General features: G+C 54.2%; 2 protein-coding genes across 2 annotated transcripts; one reads left to right on the plus strand and one right to left on the minus strand.

Annotated features, from left to right (window-relative positions):
• The first annotated feature begins 495 nt into the window (after nt 1–495).
• Gask1a (golgi associated kinase 1A) lies at nt 496–14,235 on the plus strand. Its single transcript, XM_042671073.1, has 5 exons — nt 496–665; nt 8,638–9,828; nt 11,168–11,290; nt 12,921–13,024; nt 13,363–14,235. Exons 1-5 carry the CDS (start codon nt 624–626, stop codon nt 13,571–13,573), a joined length of 1,671 nt encoding a protein of 556 aa, XP_042527007.1. The 5' UTR covers nt 496–623; the 3' UTR covers nt 13,574–14,235.
• A 1,427-nt stretch (nt 14,236–15,662) lies between these two features.
• Pomgnt2 (protein O-linked mannose N-acetylglucosaminyltransferase 2 (beta 1,4-)) lies at nt 15,663–21,786 on the minus strand. Its single transcript, XM_042671071.1, has 2 exons — nt 21,691–21,786; nt 15,663–17,751 (listed from the first exon to the last, which is right to left on the minus strand). The coding sequence occupies exon 2, from the start codon at nt 17,648–17,650 to the stop codon at nt 15,761–15,763; it is 1,890 nt and encodes a 629-aa protein (XP_042527005.1). The 5' UTR covers nt 17,651–17,751; nt 21,691–21,786; the 3' UTR covers nt 15,663–15,760.
• Nucleotides 21,787–22,059: the final 273 nt, after the last annotated feature.

Raw genomic sequence — 22,059 nt, forward strand, 5'->3', positions numbered from 1 at the left:
TGAAGTAGGCATCAGCTTTTTCCTTCCAAACCGCCTTTGGGAACTGAGCCCGAGAGAGGGAAAAAAAAAAAAAAGGTAGTAGTGAAAGAGCTTTGCCTCCTTTCTGGGGTTTTGCCGCAGACGTTGGCAGTTGAGGGGGGAGCAAGGGGAGACACCCCCCCCCCAGGTAGCATATACACCATCTTATTTGCACACATTAGAGGCCAAATTGGGGAGCTCTGTGCCAGGCACCCCTGGCTAGCCTTGGCGATGGACCCAGAGGGTGGAGCCTTCATTCCCAGCTCACCCAGCCCAGCCCTGGGCAGGACTTTTATTGTGAAGGGAGGTTCCCCTCCCTTGCTTTGCTGGGACACTCACTCCTGGCTGGGACTTTGCAAACTTTGCCAAAAACAAAAAGTGCAGCTGATCTGCCCGACTTTGCAGCTGCTTAGAGACTCCCTTAGATCCTTCTAGATCGCAGCGATCCAGGCTTTCAGATCGCTCTGGGAGCTCTCCCACCTGTGGGGCGTTCTGTGTGCCTAGCACCCTGGAACTTTACACAGGGTGCCTCTCCCCTCTCCCAGCCCCACTCTGCTAGGTACATTGCCTGGTGGGGGGCTAGAGGAAATGAATCTGCTCGTTGGATGAACACCTCACAGCACTGGCAGCAAACCTGCAGAGACATGGTAGGGATTCCAGGAGGTAATCATGGGTGTGGGTGGGCCTTGTGTGTGTGGAGGGGGGGGGACCCTGCACAGGTGGCTTCCAGGGCAGCCATTGGCTCTGGGTGTGTACAGCTGGTCTTGGGGTCCTGCCTTTCTCAGGATGCTCTACCCCTTGAGCCCCAGCACCACTTCTGGCTTTGCCGTGGTTCATTGGAGCTAAGAGTCTCATGGGCTTTTTCCTGCCTGGGCTGGCCTCGAACCACGATCCTCAGATCTCAGCCTCCTGAGTAGCAAGGATGACAGGCATGAGCCACTGGCCTGTGGCCCAAATGACTTCTTTAAAAGTTAACACCGATCATCTTAATTGGACAAAATGGACGTGTTTCTTCTCGAAATCCTAGGAACTGGTTTTGTGTACATTGCTTGTACAGAAGTAGGAGAGATGGGCTGGGAAGGTGGCTCAGTGGTAGAGTGCTCGCCTAGCATGCAGGAAGCCCCTGGTTCGAGTCCTCAGGACCACATCCACAGAAAAAGCTGGAAGTAGCACTGGGGCTCAAGTGGTAGAGCGCTAGCCTTGAGCCAGAGAAGCTTAGGGACAGTGCCCAGACCCTGAGTTCAAGTCCCAGGACTGGGGGAAAAATGTAGGAGAGAAACCGAACCAGTAGTGTGGATGTTACCTGTCCTACTTTGCTAATGGTACCTAACTCCGGCCACTGGATTCCCTCCTTCCCAGCCTCCAGCTCCAGCTGTCCATCACTGCTGGACGTACAGGGGTTGGCACATCTGTCCTGGTCCAGCGTTTCTCCCCACCACTGGCTTGGATTTCCACGAAAGTGGCCGCGGGACGGGGCTGTATCCCAGGCTGTTTACCTGTGGGCAGTTTTGTTTGGCTTTGGTGGGTGTTGGCTGGCAGTGAGCATACAAACTCTTCCAGAAAAATCATCCAGAGAATTCCAGTTCTCTCATCTTGGCTTGGGGTGGTTAGATTCATGGTTCTGGGTTGAGGAGCCAAGTTGGGTAGTGAATTTTCCAGAAATGCTGTACTTAGCGAGCCAAGAACTAGTCAAAAGACCCATGTATGGGTATGGGCCAGGTGCTGTGGCATACTCCTATCATCCTAGCGACTCAGGAGGCTGAGATCTGAGGATCATAGTTTGAAGCCAGCCCAACAGGAAAGGTGAGACTCTTTTTTTATCTCCAGCGAACCATCGAAAAGCCAGAAGGGGAGCTGTGGCTCAAGTGGTCTAGTGCCAGCCCTTTTGAGTGGAAAAGCTAAATGACCAGACCTATGTCCTGAGTTCAAGTCTCAGGACTGGCACAAAAATAGATCAGTAAAAAGCTTAGGTCTGGGAAGGATCTTTCACCCACAGGTACTATGTGGGTAACCTCTGGAAGGGTGCCATGCTATGGTGTGTGTGGTAGCAATTCTAGATTGTTCGTGGTATATCTTTCTGCTGGCCTCACTGGGAAAGATCCTTCCTATGCCCAGAAAGGACCCTGTACTCAAATTCACCCAGAATCACCCACCCCAGCAGCCTTCTTAGAACCCAAGGGTGTCATTGTATTCCTTGCTTTGTGTTTTTTTGTTTTGGTGCCAGTCCTGGGGCTCGAACTCAGGGCCTGGATACTGTCCCTGAGCCTTTTTTTTTTTTGCTCAAGGCTGGTGCTCTACTACTTAAGCCACAGCTCCACTTCTGGCTTTTTGGTAGCTCATTCCACATAAGAATCTCAAGGACTTTCCTGCCTGGGCTGGCTTTGAATCCGTGATCCTCAGATCTCAGCCTCCGGTGGTTCTAGCTTTATTATTCATCACTTCATTGAGCACTGAGTCCTTGAAATACTCCGGATGTCATCACTGGTCATCAAGACACCAGAGAGACTTAACAGCCACATCACTAAGTAGGAGGGGCTAGTTGCTAAGTAGGAGGGGCTAGTTGCTAAGTAGGAGGGGCTACAGTGTCTAAGGATGGGCTATAGTTTCTAAGTAGGAGGGGCTATGTTTCTAACGGGGAGGGGCTTCACGGACCGGAGAGCAAGACAATCCATCGAAGTTAAAGATAACCAAAGAATTTTATTTACACTAGAAAGAGGGCCTGTGACTACCTTGTCCTGCGTTGTATACCCAGAACTCAGAGCAGCCTCGACCACCAAACCTCCAAGCCTCCAGTGGGCAGCTCGGACCTTTATTGGTTGGTCTGCAAACCTCCAACCCCAGACCTCCAAAGCTCCTAACCTCCACAGGCCCTGCTGGTTAATACGTGAGTCCTTCCACCCCAGGTGAGACGTCCTACTCAGCTCTCCAAAGGCTCCCATTTCTGTTTCTGGTCTGTGGGCATCTTCCGTTAAGAATGGATGTCTTTGAAGCCAACCACGGGGCTCACCCCTGTAATCCCAGCGACTAGGGTGGCAGGGATTGGGTGGCAGATGGCAGTTCTAGGGTCAGTGAGGAGATCCATTTGAGAGCCTCTCCCATTGAGTAGGTGGACAGCATGGTGCATGCCTGTCATCCTAGCGACACAGCAAGTGAAAATAGGCGGATTGCTGTCCAGATGACACATAGGATGCTTTCGAGATCTATTTCCACCCCCCCTGCAAAAAAAGGCAAGAGGGTATGAAGTATATGCCTGCCTATAACCAGAAATCTCTGACTTGAACCCCAATAAGTACTTATACCAATAAGTAAATAGGTATTTTTATAAAAACAAAACCAAAAGGCAAAAGTGAAGTCTTAGGCGATCTTGGTGGTACAAGGCAGTAGGGTGTGGGGCTTGTGGTAAAGTAGGGAAAGTGAGTCACAGAAGGACACCTCCCTTTCCTCCAACCATGTTGGCAGTGTGGGTTCCAAGTTGTGTCTAGAACTTCCTCCTCTTTCAGGGGAAGCTGGCCATCTGAATTTTTATGGGAAATACCTTGGATTTTTAAACATTAACTCAAATGGATTGAAAATGGTTCTGGCCAAACAAAACACATCTGCAGGCCAGCTTTTTTTTCTTTCTTTCTTTCTTTCTTGCCAGTCCTGAGGCTTCTTTTTACTCAAGGCTGGATGCTCTACCACTTGAGCCATCGCACCACTTCTGGCTTTTTCTGTGTATGTGGTACTGAGGAATCAAACCCAGGGCCTCATGCGTGCAAGGCAAACACTCTACCACTGAGGCACCTTCCCAGTCATGCAGGTTAGCTTTGACCTTGGTAGCTTTGACCTTGGATCTGGCTTCAAAACTCTCAAAACTCTCTGGGTGGAATCGTACAGAAGTCTTTATTACCTTCTGGGAATGATAAAAATCTGTTTCAAGTCTTACTATGTTTTGGTGCCAATCGTAGGACTTGAACTCAGGGTCTGGGCATGATCCTTTAGCTCTTACGCTCAAGGCAGATGCTCTTATCTCTTGAGCCACACCTCTACTTCCGGCTTTTGGGTAGTTCATTGGCATCTCATGCACTTTCCTGTCGGGGCTGGCTTTGATCTCCACTCCTCAGATCTCAGCCTCCTGAGTAGCTTGTATTACAGGCGTGAGCTACCGGTCCTGGTTTGCAGGCTTTCCTGATTAGCTCAGCCTTCCTCCTCTTCTCTGTGGAACAGAGAGAGTAGAAATCTCTAGAAGGGGAGAAAGAAGCCACCCAGAGGCAAACAGCCTTTAATATCTATATAGTATATAGAGATATACTGTATGTTATATATATTTAGATATAGTTTGTATATTATATATTTATGGAATTTGGATATATTTTTAAATTAGATATATTTTACTATTAATATAGGACATAGAATTCTATTACATATTATTTTATTATTATAATATCTTATATATAATTATATATATATATACATTTTTTTTTCAACAACAGCTTCCTCTCTCCCCTCTCCTCCCTTCCCCACCCCAAACCCACACCCCAGCCTGAAGAAAAATGTCTAGCTGTTAGCTCCAAGACAGCAAGAGAACATTTCTAACAAATGACAGGGGCTCTAAAATTCCCTGTGGTTTTGTGGTGTTCTCATATGGGGCTTCCTGAGAATTAAAGCAGTATGTTGCTCAAGCTGGAGATGGGGAGAAGGGAGGGGGTCTCTTGGGGGGCTGGCAAAGCCTGCAGAGCCTGACTAGATGGGCGACACCCCCATCTCAAGGCCAGACAATGGCTAACACCCACCAGCAATTCTTATCATGGTCCCACGATTCCGCCTTGGAGAGAATCTCCAGACATTTCTAGAACAATCACAGCTCTGTGCTGGGCTGCTGGTGACTCACGCCTGTCATCCTAGCTACTCAGGAGGCTGAGATCTGAGGATCTTGGTTCGAAGCCAGCCTGGGCAGACAAATCCCATAGCTGCTTAGCTAACAAAAAGGCAGACTTGGAGGTGTGGCTCAAGTGGTAGAGCACCAGCTGTGAACTTGAAAAAAACTGAGTGAGTGCATGAGGTCCTGAGTTCCTGTTACCAACATGCACACACACACACACACACACACACACACACACACTTCTTTCTTTCTCAGGTCCTGGGACTTGAACTCAGGGGCTGGGCACTGTCCCTGAGCCTCTTTGTGCTCAAGACTAGTGCTCTACCACTTGAGCCACAGGGCCACTTCTGGCTTTTTCTGAGTAGTTTATTAGACATAAGAGTCTCAGGGAACTTTCCTGCCTGGGCTGGCCTCCAACTGCGATCCTCAGATCTCAGCCTTCTGAGTAGTGAAGATGACAGGTGTGAGCCACCAGTGCCTGGCTGCCCTGACTGCTATCCGATCTGCGGGGTGCCTGGCTCCCCACGCTTGCCCACCCAAGGCCTGCGTCCTTCTAGTTTTCCCTGCCTGGAGTCTGGTCCTGGAGGCCAAGGACAGAGAGGCTGAGCAGGTCTCAGGAGCAGAGTCATTCCCAGGACATATGGTTTTAATCGAGTTCTCTGACAATCAACTCGTATTCCTTTTCGCCCCAGCCCTAGCTTTGTTATGACAGTTAATTAACTAAACTTTGCGCACATGCGCACACACACACAGACACACACAAATGGCCCAGAGACTCTAAAATTCCAATCTCAGTGGCAGTGTCAGATCTGAGAGTCAATGAGTCAGTGATGGGTGGGAGAGAGGACGGCTAAAAGAGGGCAAAGGTCAGGGAACAGAACCAGGGTAGGTCCCGTCTTTAGCAAGGATCCCAGGATCAGAGCCAAAGTCAACTTTTTCTCTCCCCCCCCCCCCCCCCCGCTTTGGTACCAATCTTGGGGCTTGAACTCAGGGCCTGGGCGCTGTCCCTGAGTTTCTTTGTGCTCAAGGCTAGTGCTCTACCACTTGAGCCACAGCACCACTTCCAGCTTTTTTCTGAGTAGTGTTTGGAGCTGAGAGTCTCTGGCCTCAAAACCCAATCCTCGGATCTCAGCCTCCTGAGTAGCTAGGATGACAGGCGTGAGCCACCAGCATCCAACAGGCCCCATGTTCTGGCTTGGCTTTCTTTGCCCAAGGCTGGTGCTCTACCACCAGCCACACCTTTCTAGCTTTTCATTGATTAACCCAAGATAAGAGCATCACGGACTTTTCCTACCTGGGCTGGCTTTGAACTGCGATCCTCAGATCTCGGCCTCCTGAGTAGCTGGGATGTCAGGTGTGAGCCCCCAGTGCCCGGCTGACGGTGAGAATTTTCACTGATTAGCAACAGATCAACTTGGTTCCTGCCAGAGAACTTTCTAGTATATTCGACATCATTCTCTCTGTTTTTTTCCTTTCTCCAAACCTTTTAAAGTTATTCAGCTGAGTATTTCTCATCAGAGAACTTTCTTCTTCTCTCCCTCCCTCCTCCCTTATTTCTTTCCCACCCTCCCTCCCTCCCTCCCCCTCTCTACCTTCCTTCTTTCCTTCCTTCTTTCCCCCTCCTTCCCTTCCCCTCTCTCCTTCCCTCTTTCTTTCTTTCTCTTTCCCTCCCTCCCTCCCTTCCTTCTTCCCTCCTTTCCTCTTCCTCCCTTCCCTCTCTCCCTCTCTTTCTTTCCTTTCTTCTTTCCCTCCCACCTTCTTCCTTCCTTCCTTCCTTTCCTCCCTCCCCTCTCCCTTTCTTTCTTTCTTTTTTTTTTTGTCGGTCGTGGGGCTTGAACTCTGGGCCTGGGCGTTGTCCCTCAGCTCTTCAGCTCAAGGCGAGCGCTCTACCACTTGAGCCACAGCGCCACTTCCGGTTTTCTGGTGGTTTATTGGAGATAGGAGTTTCACGGTCTGTCCTGCCCGGGCTGGCTTTGAACCGCGATCCTCAGATCTCAGCCTCCTGAGTAGCTAGGATGACAGGCGTGAGCCACCAGCGCCCGGCTCTTTCTTTCTTTCTTTCCCTCCCTCCCTTCCTCCCTCCCTCCCTCCTTCCTTCCTTCTTTCCCCTCCCTCCCTCCCCTGTCTCCTTCCCTCCCTCCCTCCCTCCCTCTCTCTCTCTCTCTCTCTTTCCAGTTGTGGGGCCTGAACTCTGGGCCTGGGCGCTCAAGGCTAGCGCTCTACCACTTGAGCCACAGCACCACTTCCGGCTTTTTTTTTCTGCTTATGTGGTGCTAAGAATCAAACCCAGGGCCTCATGCATGCAAGGCAAGCACTCTACCACTGAGCCACCTTCCCAGCCCCTTCCTTCCTTCCTTCCTTCCTTCCTTCCTTTCCTTCCTTCTTTCCTTCCTTTCTTTCTTCTTTCCCTCCCTTCCTTCCTCTCTCCCCTCTTCTCCCTCCCCACCCGCCCTCCCTCCTTCCTTCCTTCCTCTCTTTCCCTCTCTCCCCCCTCTCCTTCCTTCCTTCCTTCCTTCTTTTTTCTTTCTTTCTCTCTTTCTTTCCAGTTTGATCGAGGCTGTTTTTCTTTTCCCCAGCTTCTCTTGGGTGGCCTGCCTGGGTTGTCTGCTTATGGCCAAACCTGTTTTTTAGTACAACTGCCAACTTTCCCAGGTTTTCTGAGGCCAAGTTACACCAAGAGCACCAGATGAAAACAACCCGTCTTCTAGAAACATCTTTAAAAGATGATTTGTTTCTCCCAACGGTATCCAGTATTGGGGCGAATGAAGATTATGGAATTCAACTTGGGAACACATTTGTTTCCTTTTTAAAGACAAAGGAGCCCAAACAAATAGATCCATAACCATTTCCCCTTCCGGTGTTAATTGAAATGTTGGCATTCCTGCCAGCTCTTTGGTTCTGGGCAAACTTCAGCCTTCTAGGCCTTTCTGTTTTCCCAGCTGTAAAATAGGAAGGGTGGATTTTTAAAAACGTGTTTATTTTATTTATTTTTTGCCAGCTTTAGGGTTTGAACTCAGAACCTGAGCACTGTCCTCTGAGCTATTTTACTCAAGGCTAGCCATCTATCACTTGAGCCACGGCTCCACTTCTGGTTTTCTGGTGGTTCGTTGGAGATAAGAGTCTCATGGACTTTCCTGCCCCAGCTGGCTTCGAACTGCGATCCTCAGATCTCAGCCTCCTGAGTAGCTAGGATGACAGGTGTGAGCCTGTTTGTGCTTTCCTTTGTCACTGACAAGAATATGTCACGAAGCCCAGTCATTTGTTTCTCTTGTAGCTGAGGTGACATATCCAGCCACTGGTTGAGATGGGGTCGTGCAAACTTCTTTTTTATTTTTCTCCCTCAAGCTCACTTGGAACTGTGATTGTCGGATCTCAGCCTCCTAAGTGGTTGGGATTCTAGGCCTGCGCTACTTGGTGTGCCGTAACAATCTTGACTTCAACCCAGGTCAGCGGACGTGGAACTCCTGGCTTCAAGTATAGATTTCTGTTTTCTTAAGCCATCATCCGGTGGTAATTTGCCTGCCATCCTAGCTACTGAAGAAGCTGAGATCTGAGGATCGCAGTTTGAAGCCAGCCTAGGCAGACAGAATAGAGAGACACTTATCTCCAATAAACCAGCAAAAAGCTAGAAGGGGAGCTGTGGCTCAAGTGGTTGAGCACCAGCCAGCAAGAGCACCACCATCTGCATTGCTCTGGGCTTCGGCCAGTCTTTCCCAGGTCTTAGATGTTTTGTGCTTTCCCCCTATCCCGTGTTCCAGGCATCATGGCTCTGGAGAAAGCTTCTCAGCAAGAAGCAGTCGGTGGCGGCTTGCTGTCTCGCGATGACTCTGTATGTCATGGCTGTCACCCGCTTCCCCACCGATCCTCCAGCCTCTGGCACTGATAGTGATTCCAGAAAGCCCCATGAGGAGTCGGACACTCCTGACCCCTGCATTGTTCGGGTTCTGAGCGCTAGCCGGAGGCAGCATATAAGAAGAAACCTAGGGTCCCGGAGAGGCCGGACTTTGCCTAGAGATTCCATCCTGCTTTGTTCCAAGAAGCGAGGGAGAGCAGACACACGCCAACGGTCCCTGGGAGGGGACACCAAGCATCCAGGGAGAGCCAGGAGAGACCTAGCTTCAGCAGGAGATCTGAGACTCAGGGTCCACCATCTTGGGCTCCTGAAGGAGGTCAGAGAGCCAGGCTATGGTGGCTCCAGCCGGGTGATGGCCACGGGTGACCTGGTCACCCGTGATCAGGAAGGAAGTGACCAGCTAGCCCCCCACGTTGGACAGATCTCTGGGCCTCTTGCATCGGAAGGCAAGGAGAGAGTCTACACTGTTCGGGGCCCCCAGCAATGGCCTCCTTCTTTTGGGGACCTCCAGACTTCTGTGTGGTGCGAGGCTGAGAGTTCTGGCCTATGGGCCAGCCCAGGGCCTGGGGGGGCCCTCCCCCCATGGTTCAGCCAGGAGGACTCCAACAGGCTCCAGCTCTTGACCCATGGGGAGCTGGTGGACAAAGCCAGAGTCCCCGCCCATGGGCAGGTGCTCCAGGTGGGCCTCTGGCTGCCAGGAGCCTATCAGGATACACCTCCCCGCGTGCTCAGCCAATGGTGTTCTTCGGGGCTCTGTGGGCTGATCAAAAGGCCGGGGGACCTGCTGGAGGTGCTGGCCTTCCACGTGGACCGAGTCCTGGGCCTGCGCCGGAGCCTGCCCGCCGTGGCCCGCCGCTTCCACAGCCCCCTCCTGCCCTACCGCTACACGGACGGCCAGGCCAGGCCGCTCATCTGGTGGGCGTCCGATGTCCTGCATTTGGGTGATCCGGATGAAGATCAGAACTCGCTGGCCTTGGGCTGGCTGCAGTACCAGGCGCTGCTGGCCCACGGCTGCCATGGGGCAGGCCGGCCCCCCTGCCTGGGCATTCGCCGGACTGAATGGGCCCGCCTGGCCCTCTTTGACTTCCTGTTACAGGTAAGGGGAGGGGGTGGGTAGAGGGTAGAGAGGTGAAGCCTAGACTCTCCACCAATGATGCTGACTCTCCCCATTGTCACAAGCTACTCTGTCTGTCCATCCATCCATCCATCCATCCATCCATCCATCCATTCATCTATCCATCTATCCATCCATCCATCCATCCATCCATCCATCCATCCATCCATCCATCCATCCATCCATCCATCCATCCAGCTATCTATCTATCTATCCATCCTTCTGTCCATCCATCCATCCATCCATCCATCTATCCATCCATCGAGCTATCTATCCATCTATCCCTCCCTCTCTCTCTCTCTCTCAGTACTGAAATTTGAATTCAGGAGCTCACATTTGCTGTACCACCAGAACCACACTTCCAGCTCTTTTTGCTTTTAAGTTTCTTTCTTGATAAGGTCTGATGCTTTTTTTCCACCCTCTCCCGCCCACAGCTGTGGACTGTGACCTTTCTATCTATGCCTAGTATCTGGCTGGGATTACAGGCATGCGCTACCACACCTAACAATTTATGAGTCTCATTAACTTTGTGTGTGTGTGTATGTGTGTGTGTGTGTGTGTGTGCGCGCTCGTGCACGTGCGTCCTGGGGCTTGGACTCAGGGCCTGGGCGCTGTCCCTGAGCAGGGCTTCATGCATGCTAGGCAAGTACTCTACCACCGAGCCACAATCCCAGATTGGCCTGGAACTGTAATTCTCCTGATCTCTGTCTCCTGAGTAGCTCCTCTCCTCATTGTCTTTTTCCTTTCCTTTTCTTCTTCCTCTTCCTCCTCCTAATTTTGAGACAGGGTTGGCTGGAAACTCAACCCTCCCGCCTCGGCCCTCCCAAGTGCTGGGGTTACAGGCATGCACCACCGTGCCCAGCCCTGTCCTGACGATTTACTGCACAAGAAGGTCTGGGCTGCTGGGGAGCCCAGCTGGCTGCTTCCATGCCTCTCACTTTCCAGCCACTCCTGGATTCGGAGGTGACAGCCAGACGGGTCAGGGTCAGAATGCCCCCCATCTTCCATGGTGTGGGGTTGAGCCGCCTGTTCCCTAACTTGACTGAGGGCAGGACTTCCTGTGTCAGGAGGAAGCACTCTTCCCTCTTTCTAGCTCCTACTGGACCCTCTCACCTGGAAAATACATACAAACAGCGCCCCCTGCAGGCGTCCACAGACACTCACCACAGGCCCTTTGCATGATGGATGGCAAAAGCAAACGCCAGGGATTCGCTCCCCCGCCCCCCATCATCCTAGATGAGCATGATGATGGTAGAAGATACCCCAGGACAGGTGGCCTGAGTGTCCACACCCCCACTTACAGACTGCCTGTGCCCCCCAGGTTCATGACCGCCTGGATCGTTACTGCTGTGGCTTCGAACCTGAGCCAACAGAGCCCTGTGTAGAAGAGAGGCTCCGAGAAAAATGTCAGAACCCTGCTGAACTGCAGCTGGTCCACATCCTGGTAAGCCTGTCCAGTTCCTCAGCCCCAACCTGCGTCTTCCCGTCTCCAGAAAAACATGTTTTTATGTTCCTTTCTGCCAGTCCTGGGGCTTGAACTCAGGGCCTGGGCGCTGTCCCTCAGCTCTTCAGCTCCAGGCAAGCGCTCTACCACTTGAGCCACAGCGCCACTTCTGGTTTTCTGGTGGTTCATTGGAGATCAGTCTCACAGACTTTCCTGCCAGGGCTGGCTTTGAACTGCGATCCTCAGATCTCAGCCTCCTGAGCAGTTAGGATGGCGGGCGTGAGCCACCGGCGCCCAGCCTGTGGCCATGTTTTGAGATGATCTGTGACAGATTTCCCAGTCTGGGTGCTTGAACATACATCTAAGAAGTCACAATATAGAAGGAACCAGGAATCCCAGAGGCTCTGAATGAAAAAACAGGGTGGGGGTGAGCAGAGCGTGCTTTCCAGCTGTATTCTGGGGACCAAAATTCATCATGGCTAGCAGAGGTTGCCAGAGAGGATTATGGGAAAATAGCTATGCATTTAAGAAGGCCCCAAAGAACTCCTCCTGGAAACTGAGGCTGGTCCATGTTTTTCTGGGAAAGTATTGGATGTTCTTGGCAATGCTCAAGGGACTGTGTATGTGTGTGTGTGTGTGTGTGTGTGTGTGTGTGTGTGTGTGTGAGAGAGAAAGAGAGAGAGAGAGAGAGATGGGGCTTGAGCTCAGGACCCGGGCATTCTCCCTGTGCTTTTTATTTTGCTCAAGGCTAGCACTTTATCACTTGAGCCACAGCACCACTTCCGGTTTTGGAGGGTGCATTAGAGATAAAAGTCTCACGAGCTTTCCTACCCAGGATGGCTTTGAACCGTGATCCTCAGATCTCAGCCTCTTGAGTAGCTAGGATGACAGGCATGAGCCACCAGCGCCCAGCCTGAAGACTTTTGATGTCCAAGCTCAGGGGTACAGCTGGCAGAAGAGGTGAGCGTGTGTAGGGTGTGAGTGTGAATGTGTGTGATACTGACGGCCCTGATTGGTGGGTTCTTTCACACCTGTGCTATTTCCCACCCAAGCTCCCTACCGCCTTCAGCCAGGAGTCAGAGTCCCTCACCCCCACCAGGCCTTACAATCTTAGCAGGTGTTGCTCTGGCTTAGGTTTATGGGTTCAATTTCGAATCCTAGACGTGGCTGCTTACTAAGCTGTGTGAATTGATTACATTTCCAGTATAGCTTTCTCTCTCTAAGCGTGATGGCTCAAGTCTGTCATCCTTGCTACTGAGGAGGCTGAGATCTGAGGATCAAGGTTCAAAGCCAGCCTGGGCAGTAAAGCCCGTGAGAGTCATCTCCAGTGAATCCCCAGAAAGCCAGATGTGGCGCTGTGGCTCTAGGAGTAGAGCACTAGCCTTGTTCGAAAAAGGCTCAGGGACAGCACCTGAGCCCTGAGTTCAAGCCTCGGGACATATGCACATGTGTGTGTGCACACACACAAATAGTACTAATTTTCTGTATTGTATTTGGAAAGGTTGCTGGCAAGACTTGCTTGAGATAACATTGAGCCAAACACAGTTAGTACTGACAAGATCCCACAGGTGCCAGCCCGCTGTGGGTTGACCAGTTGTCTCTTGTGTCTCCTTTTCCCTCTTCCTCCCAGGTTCGCAGCAGTGATCCATCTCATCTAGTCTACATCGACAATGCCGGCAATCTCCAACAACCAGAGGACAAGCTGAACTTCCGGCTGCTGGAGGGCATAGATGGGTAAGCACCCAACAAATGCAATAGAGGTTCTTTGTGTCGCTCATGGGGCTTGAACTCAGAGCCTGGGCGCTGTCCCTGAGCTCTTTTTTTATTCAAGGATAATGCTCTACCACTTTGAGCCACAGCACCACTTCCTTTTTTTTTTTTTTTTTTCTGGTGGTTCATTGGAGGTAAGAGTCTCACGGCCTTTCCTGCCCTGGCTGGATTTGAACCGCAATCCTCCAGATCTCAGCCTCTTGAGTAGCTAGGATGACAGGCGTGAGCCACCGGTGCCTGCCTTCACTTGTGTTTTTTTGCTTTTTATTGTTGTTTTCTTTTCCATGGGGACTTGGTTCCAGGTTTCCTGCGTCTGCTGTGAAGGTTCTAGAATCTGGGTGTCTAGAGAATCTGCTACTCAAGTCCTTGCGGATGGATCCAGTGTTCTGGGAGAGCCAAGGCGGGGCCCCGGGGCTGAAGCAGGTCCTGCAGACCCTGAGTCGGAGGGGCCACATCTTACTGGCGCACATCCGGAAGTACAACCTCACTCTCTTCCGGGATGAGGACCCATAAGCCCTGCTCAGGGATGGCCCACCACACGGGTGGACACCCGACACATCACTCTGAGCCTCCACACACATTTCTATGAGGTCCTCCCACGGCTCATGAGGACCAACAGGAAAAGCCAGGAGCCATGTGGGTTCCATCTTGGTTGGCTGTTAACTCCGGGGCACCAAGAACTCTCTTCAAGAATGTTCTGTGAACTTCTCCATGCAGTGGTGCATTATACAGGCATATATGGACATGTGAACTCCAGGCTGGATGATTGTATGTGTGAGTGTGTATGTGAATGGTGGTTCAGAACGTCCCTGCCTTGGCTCTGAGAAATTCAATACTGAAGCATCTGTCTTTGTAGGCTGAAAGCATTCTGTTTGTAGCCAGGCTTGGTAGTGCATTTCCATAATCCCAGCTACTTTGGGAGACAGAGATGGATGGGAAGGTCACAAGTCGGGCAAAAATCACAGCCTTGGCAAAAATGAGGAAGACCAGATCTCAAAAAAATCAAGTCAGAACCAAGTGCCAGTGGCTCAGGCCTGTCATCCTAGCTACTCAGGAGGCTGAGATCTGAGGATCGCGGTTCGAGACCAGATGGCGCAAGAAACCATCTGTGAGAATCTTTTCTCCAATGAACCACCAGAAAACCGGAAGTGGTGCTGTGGCTCAAGGGGTAGAGCACTAGCTTTGAGTTGAAGAGCTGAGGGACAGCACCCAGGCCCAGAGTTCAAGTCCTACCACCGACAAAACAAAAAACCCTAAAGTTACTGTTCCACTGACATAGTAGGCATTTGCATTTTCTGTGAGGTGTCTTTTCCTTCGAAGATGTTTGTCTTTTCCTTGTTAATTTGTTACTGATCTTTGAATCTAATTAGTACACTCATTCTCCCCCCCACCCATTAGAGATGTTGTCAGTGTTTTCTTCCCATCTGTCATCTGCGTCTTGATTTTGTTGATGGTGTCTCTTGCCAAATACAAAATTTTAATTTCCATGGAGTCAGAGCTGTTCATCTTTTCCTGCCTTCCTAGGGAAAACTTGTCACGGTTTCAGGATTTGGGGAAGACTATTGGAAAGCAGCGTTTCTTTCACATTCACGCTCAAGCCCATCAGAAGAAATGTGTTATTTGTAGCAGTGGACAGCAGAGATGAAAATGAAGTTTTAGTTGTCCCAAACAGAAAGTCAGTTTGTTCCAACATTCAAGAGTCCTGAGAACTGAACCAGGAAACTTGAGGGAAGAGATGGGATACACTGGGCTGGGAGGGATCCTAGGAGGTGGGCTGGGAAGGTGTTTTAGTGGTAGAGTGCTGGCTTAGCATGCATGAAGCCCTGGGTTTGATTCCTTAGTACCACATACACAGAAAAAGCCAGAAGTGGCGCTGTGGCTCAAGTGGTAGAGCACTAGCCTTGAGAAAAAAGCTCAGGGACAGCGATCAGGTCTTGAGTTCAAGCCCCAGGACTCACTCACACACACACACACACACACACACACACACACACACACACACACATCTAACAGTGGATGTGCTCTTTCTTACCACAGCCCTCAGTGGGAGAAGGCTTTGTTCCCTCCCTCCCCCCAAGGTGGGCATGTGGCATTAACTCAGGTGGGCAAATGAAATCTACCCATCTGGTTGCTTATCAACCAACCCATCAAGGAGACCACTTGGATCAACCTGTTCCTGGGCATTTAATGACTGTTCACAGACAACTCTCACTGGGGCTACAGGTGAACTTCATGGTGACAACGCGGATGAACCTCCCAGTCCATTTTCTAGAACCTTCCACGCTGCTCTCAAGGACCCAGGAAAAGGTATACAATTCCCTCCCCCCTCCACCTCCACTCAGCCAGGCTGGTCCCCTGGCCTGCTTCACTTTTCCTCTTCCAACTTCTGTTCCAGAGTGGGGGATGATAAAGACAGAAGCGATGTGGGGTGCTGGCCACCCCTGGTGGGGGTGGGGGAGGCAAAGAGAACAAAGAAGACAAGGAGGAAGGAGACAGGATGTGGAGGTTTGCTGGAGAAAAGAAGAAATGCTCCAACTTCCTGCTGCAGTGTGTGTGTGTGTGTGTGTGTGTGTGGGGAGATCCAGAGGCCTCAGGAGACGGAAGGGGTGCAGAAAAGATCCCCTAAGCGAGAGAGATCCACTGTCTGCCCAGAGAGGGGAGGAAGGGAGGGAGGCCCGGCCTGGCCGCACACCCAGGCTGCTACGTGCTGCACACCAGCACGTCTGCGAAGGGTCCCGAGAGGATCTTGTTGAAGATGCAGCGGATCCACACCAGGTAGGTGGTGGAGGGCTTGATGTTGTCCGTGAACGTGTGGTTCTGCAGGGTCAGGAGGTGGGGCACGTAGGTGTTCTCGCCCTGCTCCTGCAGCCACACCTCGTACTTCACCTCCTTCACCTTCAGGTACCGCAGGTTCCAGGGCATCTGCCAGGACACGGTGAGGCGGGCCCCGGCGTCTCCCCGCGCCGAGCCCTGGCACCGGGCCTCCCGCACCTTGCTGGGGTACAGGCTGACGGCGCCCTGGGGCCGGCCCGGGGTCGGGCCGGGCCGGCCGGGCACGGTGCGCCGGATGGTCCGGATGAGCGACGGCACGTCCACCCGGGTGTCCTGGTAGATGCGGAAGAGCCACTCGGGGTTGCGGCAGCACAGGTGGCGGGGCACCTCGCGGCTCTGCACGATGCGCTCCTGCTCGGCCCGGTCGAGGTGGCCGATGCCGCCCTGGTCCCACGGCCGGTCCGGGTGCGTGACCGTGTCCTCGGGCCGGGTGTTGCGCCAGGCCACGTAGCGCAGGTCCATGCCGGGCAGGGTGGCCAGCGTCTTGTACGGGGTGTAGTGGTCCGGGTTGACGGCGTAGGGGAACAGCTCCACCACGGTGGCCCCGCGGGGCAGGAAGAGGGCGGTGATCAGCTGCGCCCCGTGCATGCTGACCAGCATGGAGGCCCGGCTGACCAGCCGCACCACGTCGGCGAAGGGCCGGGTCCCCCCCTGTCCCCCCTCCTGCTCCCCTTCCTCCTCCTCGTCCTCCTCCTCCAGGGACACGGTGAGCGTCTTCATCTGGAACTCGCGGGCCAGCTCCAGCAGCAGCTGCGCCTCGTTCAGGATCAGCCGGTTGCGGGTGCGGGTGAAGACCAGGATGTAGTCCTGATCCGGGGGTGGCGGCGGCGGCGGCGGGGGGTCGGGACCCCCGGGCCCCGTGGGCACCCCGAGCCGCTCGGCCAGGAAGCGCGCGAACTGCCGGATCTCGTGGCCCGACACCAGGATGTTGGGCTTGGGGCCCTGCGGCTGCGCGAAGCCGTACTGGTACCACGTGGTGGCCTTGCTGAGCCCCACGAAGGCCTGCGGGAAGCACAGCAGGCGGCCCAGCGCCGGGAGCTGCGCGCGCAGCAGCGGCGGCCGCGCGCTCAGCAGCTCGTACAGCCGGAAGTGCGCGCCGCGGCCCCGCCCCTCGGCGAACAGCAGCCGCGCGCCGCCCGCCAGCCCCGGGAACTGGCGCAGCGTGTAGAAGAGCGGCAGCAGGTCGTCGTGGAACACGTGCATCAGGTTGTCCGGGTTGAAGCGGTTGGCGATCAGCACGGGTTCCGGCACGAACACCGGCCGCGGCAGCAGGCGCAGCGCGGCCGCCGGCAGCTCGGCGAAGTTGAAGTACTGCGTGTTGTGGTCCTCCACCGCCGACAGGTCCAGCAGCGCCGGCTGGAAGCGCCGGGCGCCCAGGTTGGGCAGCATGGCCGACGCGTTGCCGTGGAAGAACACGAACTCGTCCGCCTCGCTCGAGTAGCACAGGCCCCGGAAGCGGCACACGCGCTCCGTGTGCGTGCGGCCCGTGCAGAGCATGCGCGTCCCGCCCTCCGCCAGCGCGCGCAGGGCGCCGGCGTAGTCGGCGGCGGCGCGCGCGGACTGCGCCTGCGCGGCGGCGGCGGCGGCGGCGGTGGCCTGCGCATGCTCCGCCTCCGCTTCCGGCTCCCGCTGCTGCCCGCCGCTCGCCTCCAGCGCGGCCTCCAGGCCGGCCGCGTGCTCGCGCAGCCGCACGTGCCGCCACAGCACGGCCGCCAGCACGGCCGCCAGCAGCGCGTTCACCACGGCCGACAGGTGCATCGTGACGCGGGGCGGGCGCGGGGGGGGCGCTAGCGGGACGCGGGCCCCGAGCACGGGCTGTGGGACCAGCGGCCTTCACCCATCCCGAGGGCCCGCGAGGCCTGCGGGGGAGGGGGAGGGGAGGGAGGGGGAGGGGGGGAGGGAGGGGGAGAGAGGGAAAGAGTCCATTGAGAACCATCACCAACTGGGCAAGTTCACAAAATTACATCACCAATAATGAGTTACAGGTTTTTTGTCTTTTTTTTCTGCCAGATCCAGGGCTTGAACTCGTGGCCTTGGTTGGGCGCTGTCCCTGAGCTGCTTTTGCTCCAGGCTGGCGCTCTACCCCTTGAGCCACAGCGCCGACTTCTGGCTTTGTGGTAACTGAGGAATCGAACCTGTGGCTTTGCAAGCATTCTCCCCCATTGAGCCACCTTCCCAGTCCCCCAATGATGAGATTCACAGCCTGGGACATGTTTTCCTCTTTCTCTCTTCCTTCTCTTTCCTTTTCCTCTTCCTCCTCCCCTCTCCCCCTCCCCCCTTTTGGCTGCTAGTACTGGGGTTTGGACTCAGGACCTGGGCACCATCCCCTTAACTTCTTTGCTCAAGGCCTCACACTTGAACCCCACACCTCTTCAGTGGTTCATTGGAGATAAGAGTCTCACCGACTTTTCTGCCCAGGGCTGGCTTCGAACCATGATCCTCTGATTTCAAGTCTCTTGAGTAGCTAGGGTGACAGGCGTGAGCTGCGGCGCCCCCCCCCCCCCCAGAAGCTCAGTTTTGACCCATGCATTGTAGTCCTACCATAGGAACCAGCAACCCCACCATTATCTTGACCCAGTGGCTCAAGCCTGTCATCCTAGCTACTCAGGACACTGGGAACTGAGGATTGCAGTTCAAAGCCAGCCTGGGCAGAAATGTCCCTGAGACTTTATATCTCCAATAAACTACCAAAGAAGTCAGAAGTGGGCCTGGGAATATGGCTTAGTGTTAAGAATGCTCACCTAGTGTGCATGAAGTCCTGGGTTCGATTCCTCAGTACCACATATACAGAAGAAGCCAGAAGTGGCACCGTGGCTCAAGTGGTAGAGTGCCAGCCTTGAGCAAAAGAAGCTCAGGGACAGTGGTCAGGCCCTGAGTTCAAGCCCCAGGACTGGTCACCCCCCCAAAAAAAACCCAAAAGGACATAGGAGCCAAATGGAAGACAATTGAAGTGACAAAACTGAAAATAGTAACACATTATAACCCACAGATTTAAAAAAAAAAAAAAAGGATCCCTCAGTCGGTAGCATTATAAATAAATGATTGAATAAAATGACTCAGGGAGAAGGAACAGATCTTTCTTGCAGAATTCCAACCAGTGCAAGGGCAATGGTACAAATAGAAAAAGAAAAAATCACTATTGGGCAGACCGCAACAGCAGTGATCGTTGCTTGACGAGATCTGCCAACAGGTGCTAAAATTAGTAGTTGAAACAGATCTGCACAGTCCCCAAAGTCTCTTCCCAAAGAGAGCCAGGTTACTTACCAAGATTAAAATAGTAATAATAATATAATAGGAACTGCGGCGGCGAAGCCAGGCAGAGCAGCCTGTACCAAGCCACCAGAGCCCAGAGCTCTGACGTCAACTGTCCCCTTGCTCACGTCACAACCCCCTTCCTGTGCAAACTACAATCAGTCCAGATTTCTCAGTGGGGAATTCCGGTTCCAGCACCGGTTCTAGCTCTCAGATCATCTTAAACCCAAATGGAGGGACATTTTCCAAGATGAGCTTGGAAGACAAGGTAAATTTGGGAACCTCTGATGCAAATAATGGACCAGTTAGTTGTCTTATTTTACTTTTCTGGTGCTGGTCCTGGGACTTGAACTCAGGACCTGGACACTGACCTTGAGCTTTTTAATTAAGTTTTTGCCAGTCATGAGGTTTGTACTCAGGGCCTGGGCTCTGTCCCTGAGCTTCTTTTGCTCAAGGCTAGTGCTCTACCACTTGAGCGACAGCACTACTTTGAGCTTTTTCTGTGCATGTGGTACTGAGGAATCGAACCCAGGGCTTCATGCATGCTAGGCGAGCACTCTACCACTGAGCCACCTGCCCAGCCCAGGATTCTTGTTCATGGCCATGCACATCAGTCACCAGACAGAAGAAAGTTTGGTGGTCTCACTGGGTTTTTGTTGCTGGTGGACCACGCAGGTAGGGTGCTCTGGATGGGTGGAGCCACAGGCCCTCTGGTAACCTAGCAACCCAAGGCTTCTTGCTGTAATGACTCCCTGCCCAGTCAGAGTGCTCCAGCAGCAGTTACAGGTGGCCAAGAAAGCTGTGGCCATTTGCTCAGCCAACCATATGGTGGTGGTTATTCCAGCTGCTCTGGCGCTGTGCTGAGAGACAAAGCCATCGATAGGTAGTTATAAAACCACCACGCTACACGCTAGCCAGGTGCCCGGGGCTCCCCCCTGTCATCCTAGCTACTCAGGAGGCTGAGATCTGTTCAAAGCCTGCGGGGGCAGGAATGTCTGTGAGACTCTGATCTCCAATGAACCACCAGAAAACCCAAAAGTGGCGCTGTGGCTCAAGGGGTAGAGTGCTTACCTTGAGCTAAAGAGCTGAAGGACAGCGCCCAGGCCCAGAGTTCAAGCCCCACAACCGACAAAAAATAAAAGCCACCACTCTTCAGAGCAAAAAGAAACCCTAGAAACATTATTTGCTCTCTTTCTCTCCTCCTCCTCTTGTTCCTCTCTCTCTCTCTTTCTCTCTTTCTCTTTCTCTCTCTCTCTCTCTCTCCCAGCCCCACCTGACCTAAGTCTTGAACTCAGGGCCTGGGCAGTGTCCCCTGAGCTGCTTTTGTTCAAGGCTAGCACTCTACCACTTGAGTCACGGCGCCACTTCCAGCTTTTTCTGTGTATGTGGTACTGAGGAATCGAACCCAAGGGCTTCATGCAAGCTAGGTAAACACACTACCACTAAGCCACCTTCCCAGTGCATCTGATGTCGTGTGTGCGTGCGCGCACACACACGTGCACACACCAGTAATGGGGCTTGAACTCAGGGACTGAGCACAGTCCCTTTGCTTTCTCTACTCAAGGCTGCTGCTCTACCACTTGAGCCACGACTCCCCTTCCTGCTTTCTTGAGGTGGATTAGCGACAATATTCCCACAGATTTGTCTGCCAGGGCTGGCTTTGAACCACCGTCTTCAGATCTCAGCCTCCTGAGTAGCTAGGATTATATAAGCTTGAGCCACCGGTGCCTGGCTTTTTAATTTAATTTTTGGCTGGCTAAGTGCAAATAAAAGTCACACGTTTGTCTTCCGGGGCTGGCTTTGAACCAGTATCCTCAGATCTCAGCCAGCTGAGCAGCTAGGCCCTAACCAGCTCCTAGCTGCAGCCTTCTTGCCCCGTGCAAGGGCCTAGTGTGTGTGTACGTTTGTCGCAGGCAGAGGGACCTTCCGCATGGGCTGACCCTCAGCTGCCCAGGGGGTTTCCACCAAGGGGAGGGAGGGGAAGGGGGGGTGCAGTGTGTGTGGGGGGGGTCTGAATGGGGATACCGAGGGGGGGGGCCCGGGTCGGGATGGGGTGCAGTGGGGGGGGTCTCAATGGAGATCCGGAGTGGAGGGGGAGGAGGGGCCCTGGGCCTGGATGGGGGTGCAGTGGGGGGTGGGGGGGTCTGAGGGCGATCCGGAGGGGAGGGGAGGGGGGTCCCGGGCCGGGATCGGGTGCGGTGGGGGTGGGGGATCTGAAGGGCGATCCGGAGGGGAGGGGAGGGGGTCCCGGGCCGGGATCGGGGTGCGGTGGGGGTGGGGGATCTGAAGGGCGATCCGGAGGGGAGGGGAGGGGGTCCCGGGCCGGGATCGGGGTGCGGTGGGGGTGGGGGTCTGAAGGCCCTCGCGCCCCGCCCACCCCGGCGCCCCGCGCACCTCGCCGCTGTGTCCCGCCGCAGACACCATCCCCGGCACCCACGGGTTCCCCCGCCGAGGGGGCGGAGAGGTCTGGGCCCCCCACGCCCAGCCTCCCGCACCCCGGGTCCGGAGGGCCCCCGGGCCCGTGCCGCCCGCTGCGCGCCCCTCACCTGCAGCCCGCCCGGCTCACGTCCCGGGAGGTCCCGCTGCTGACCCCGCGGCCAACGCGCACGCCGTGACGCCAGCCGCCCGCGCTGCCGCCACCTCCGCGGGACGCAGGTGTCCACCGGGCCGCCCGCCCGGCTCGCCGGCCCCGGGAGGAGGGGGGAGGTGTTGGGGCGCATGCGCAGGCCACCCCCCCCCCGTTGGAGGAATTCTGGGAATTGTAGTTTGCTTAAGAGCATGAGGCTGCCTCGCTGGAGGAGGGGCGAACAGCGCATGCGCGCATATCCCGTCCCTTGGTTGGAGGAATTCTGGGAATTGTAGTTCTCCTGAGAGTGTGAGCCTGCCTCCCTGGCGGAGGGGCGGGCTGGGCGCGT

Source organism: Dipodomys spectabilis, unplaced genomic scaffold (assembly GCF_019054845.1).
Source record: "Dipodomys spectabilis isolate Male_0828 unplaced genomic scaffold, ASM1905484v1 ptg000595l, whole genome shotgun sequence".
NCBI lineage: Eukaryota > Metazoa > Chordata > Mammalia > Rodentia > Heteromyidae > Dipodomys > Dipodomys spectabilis.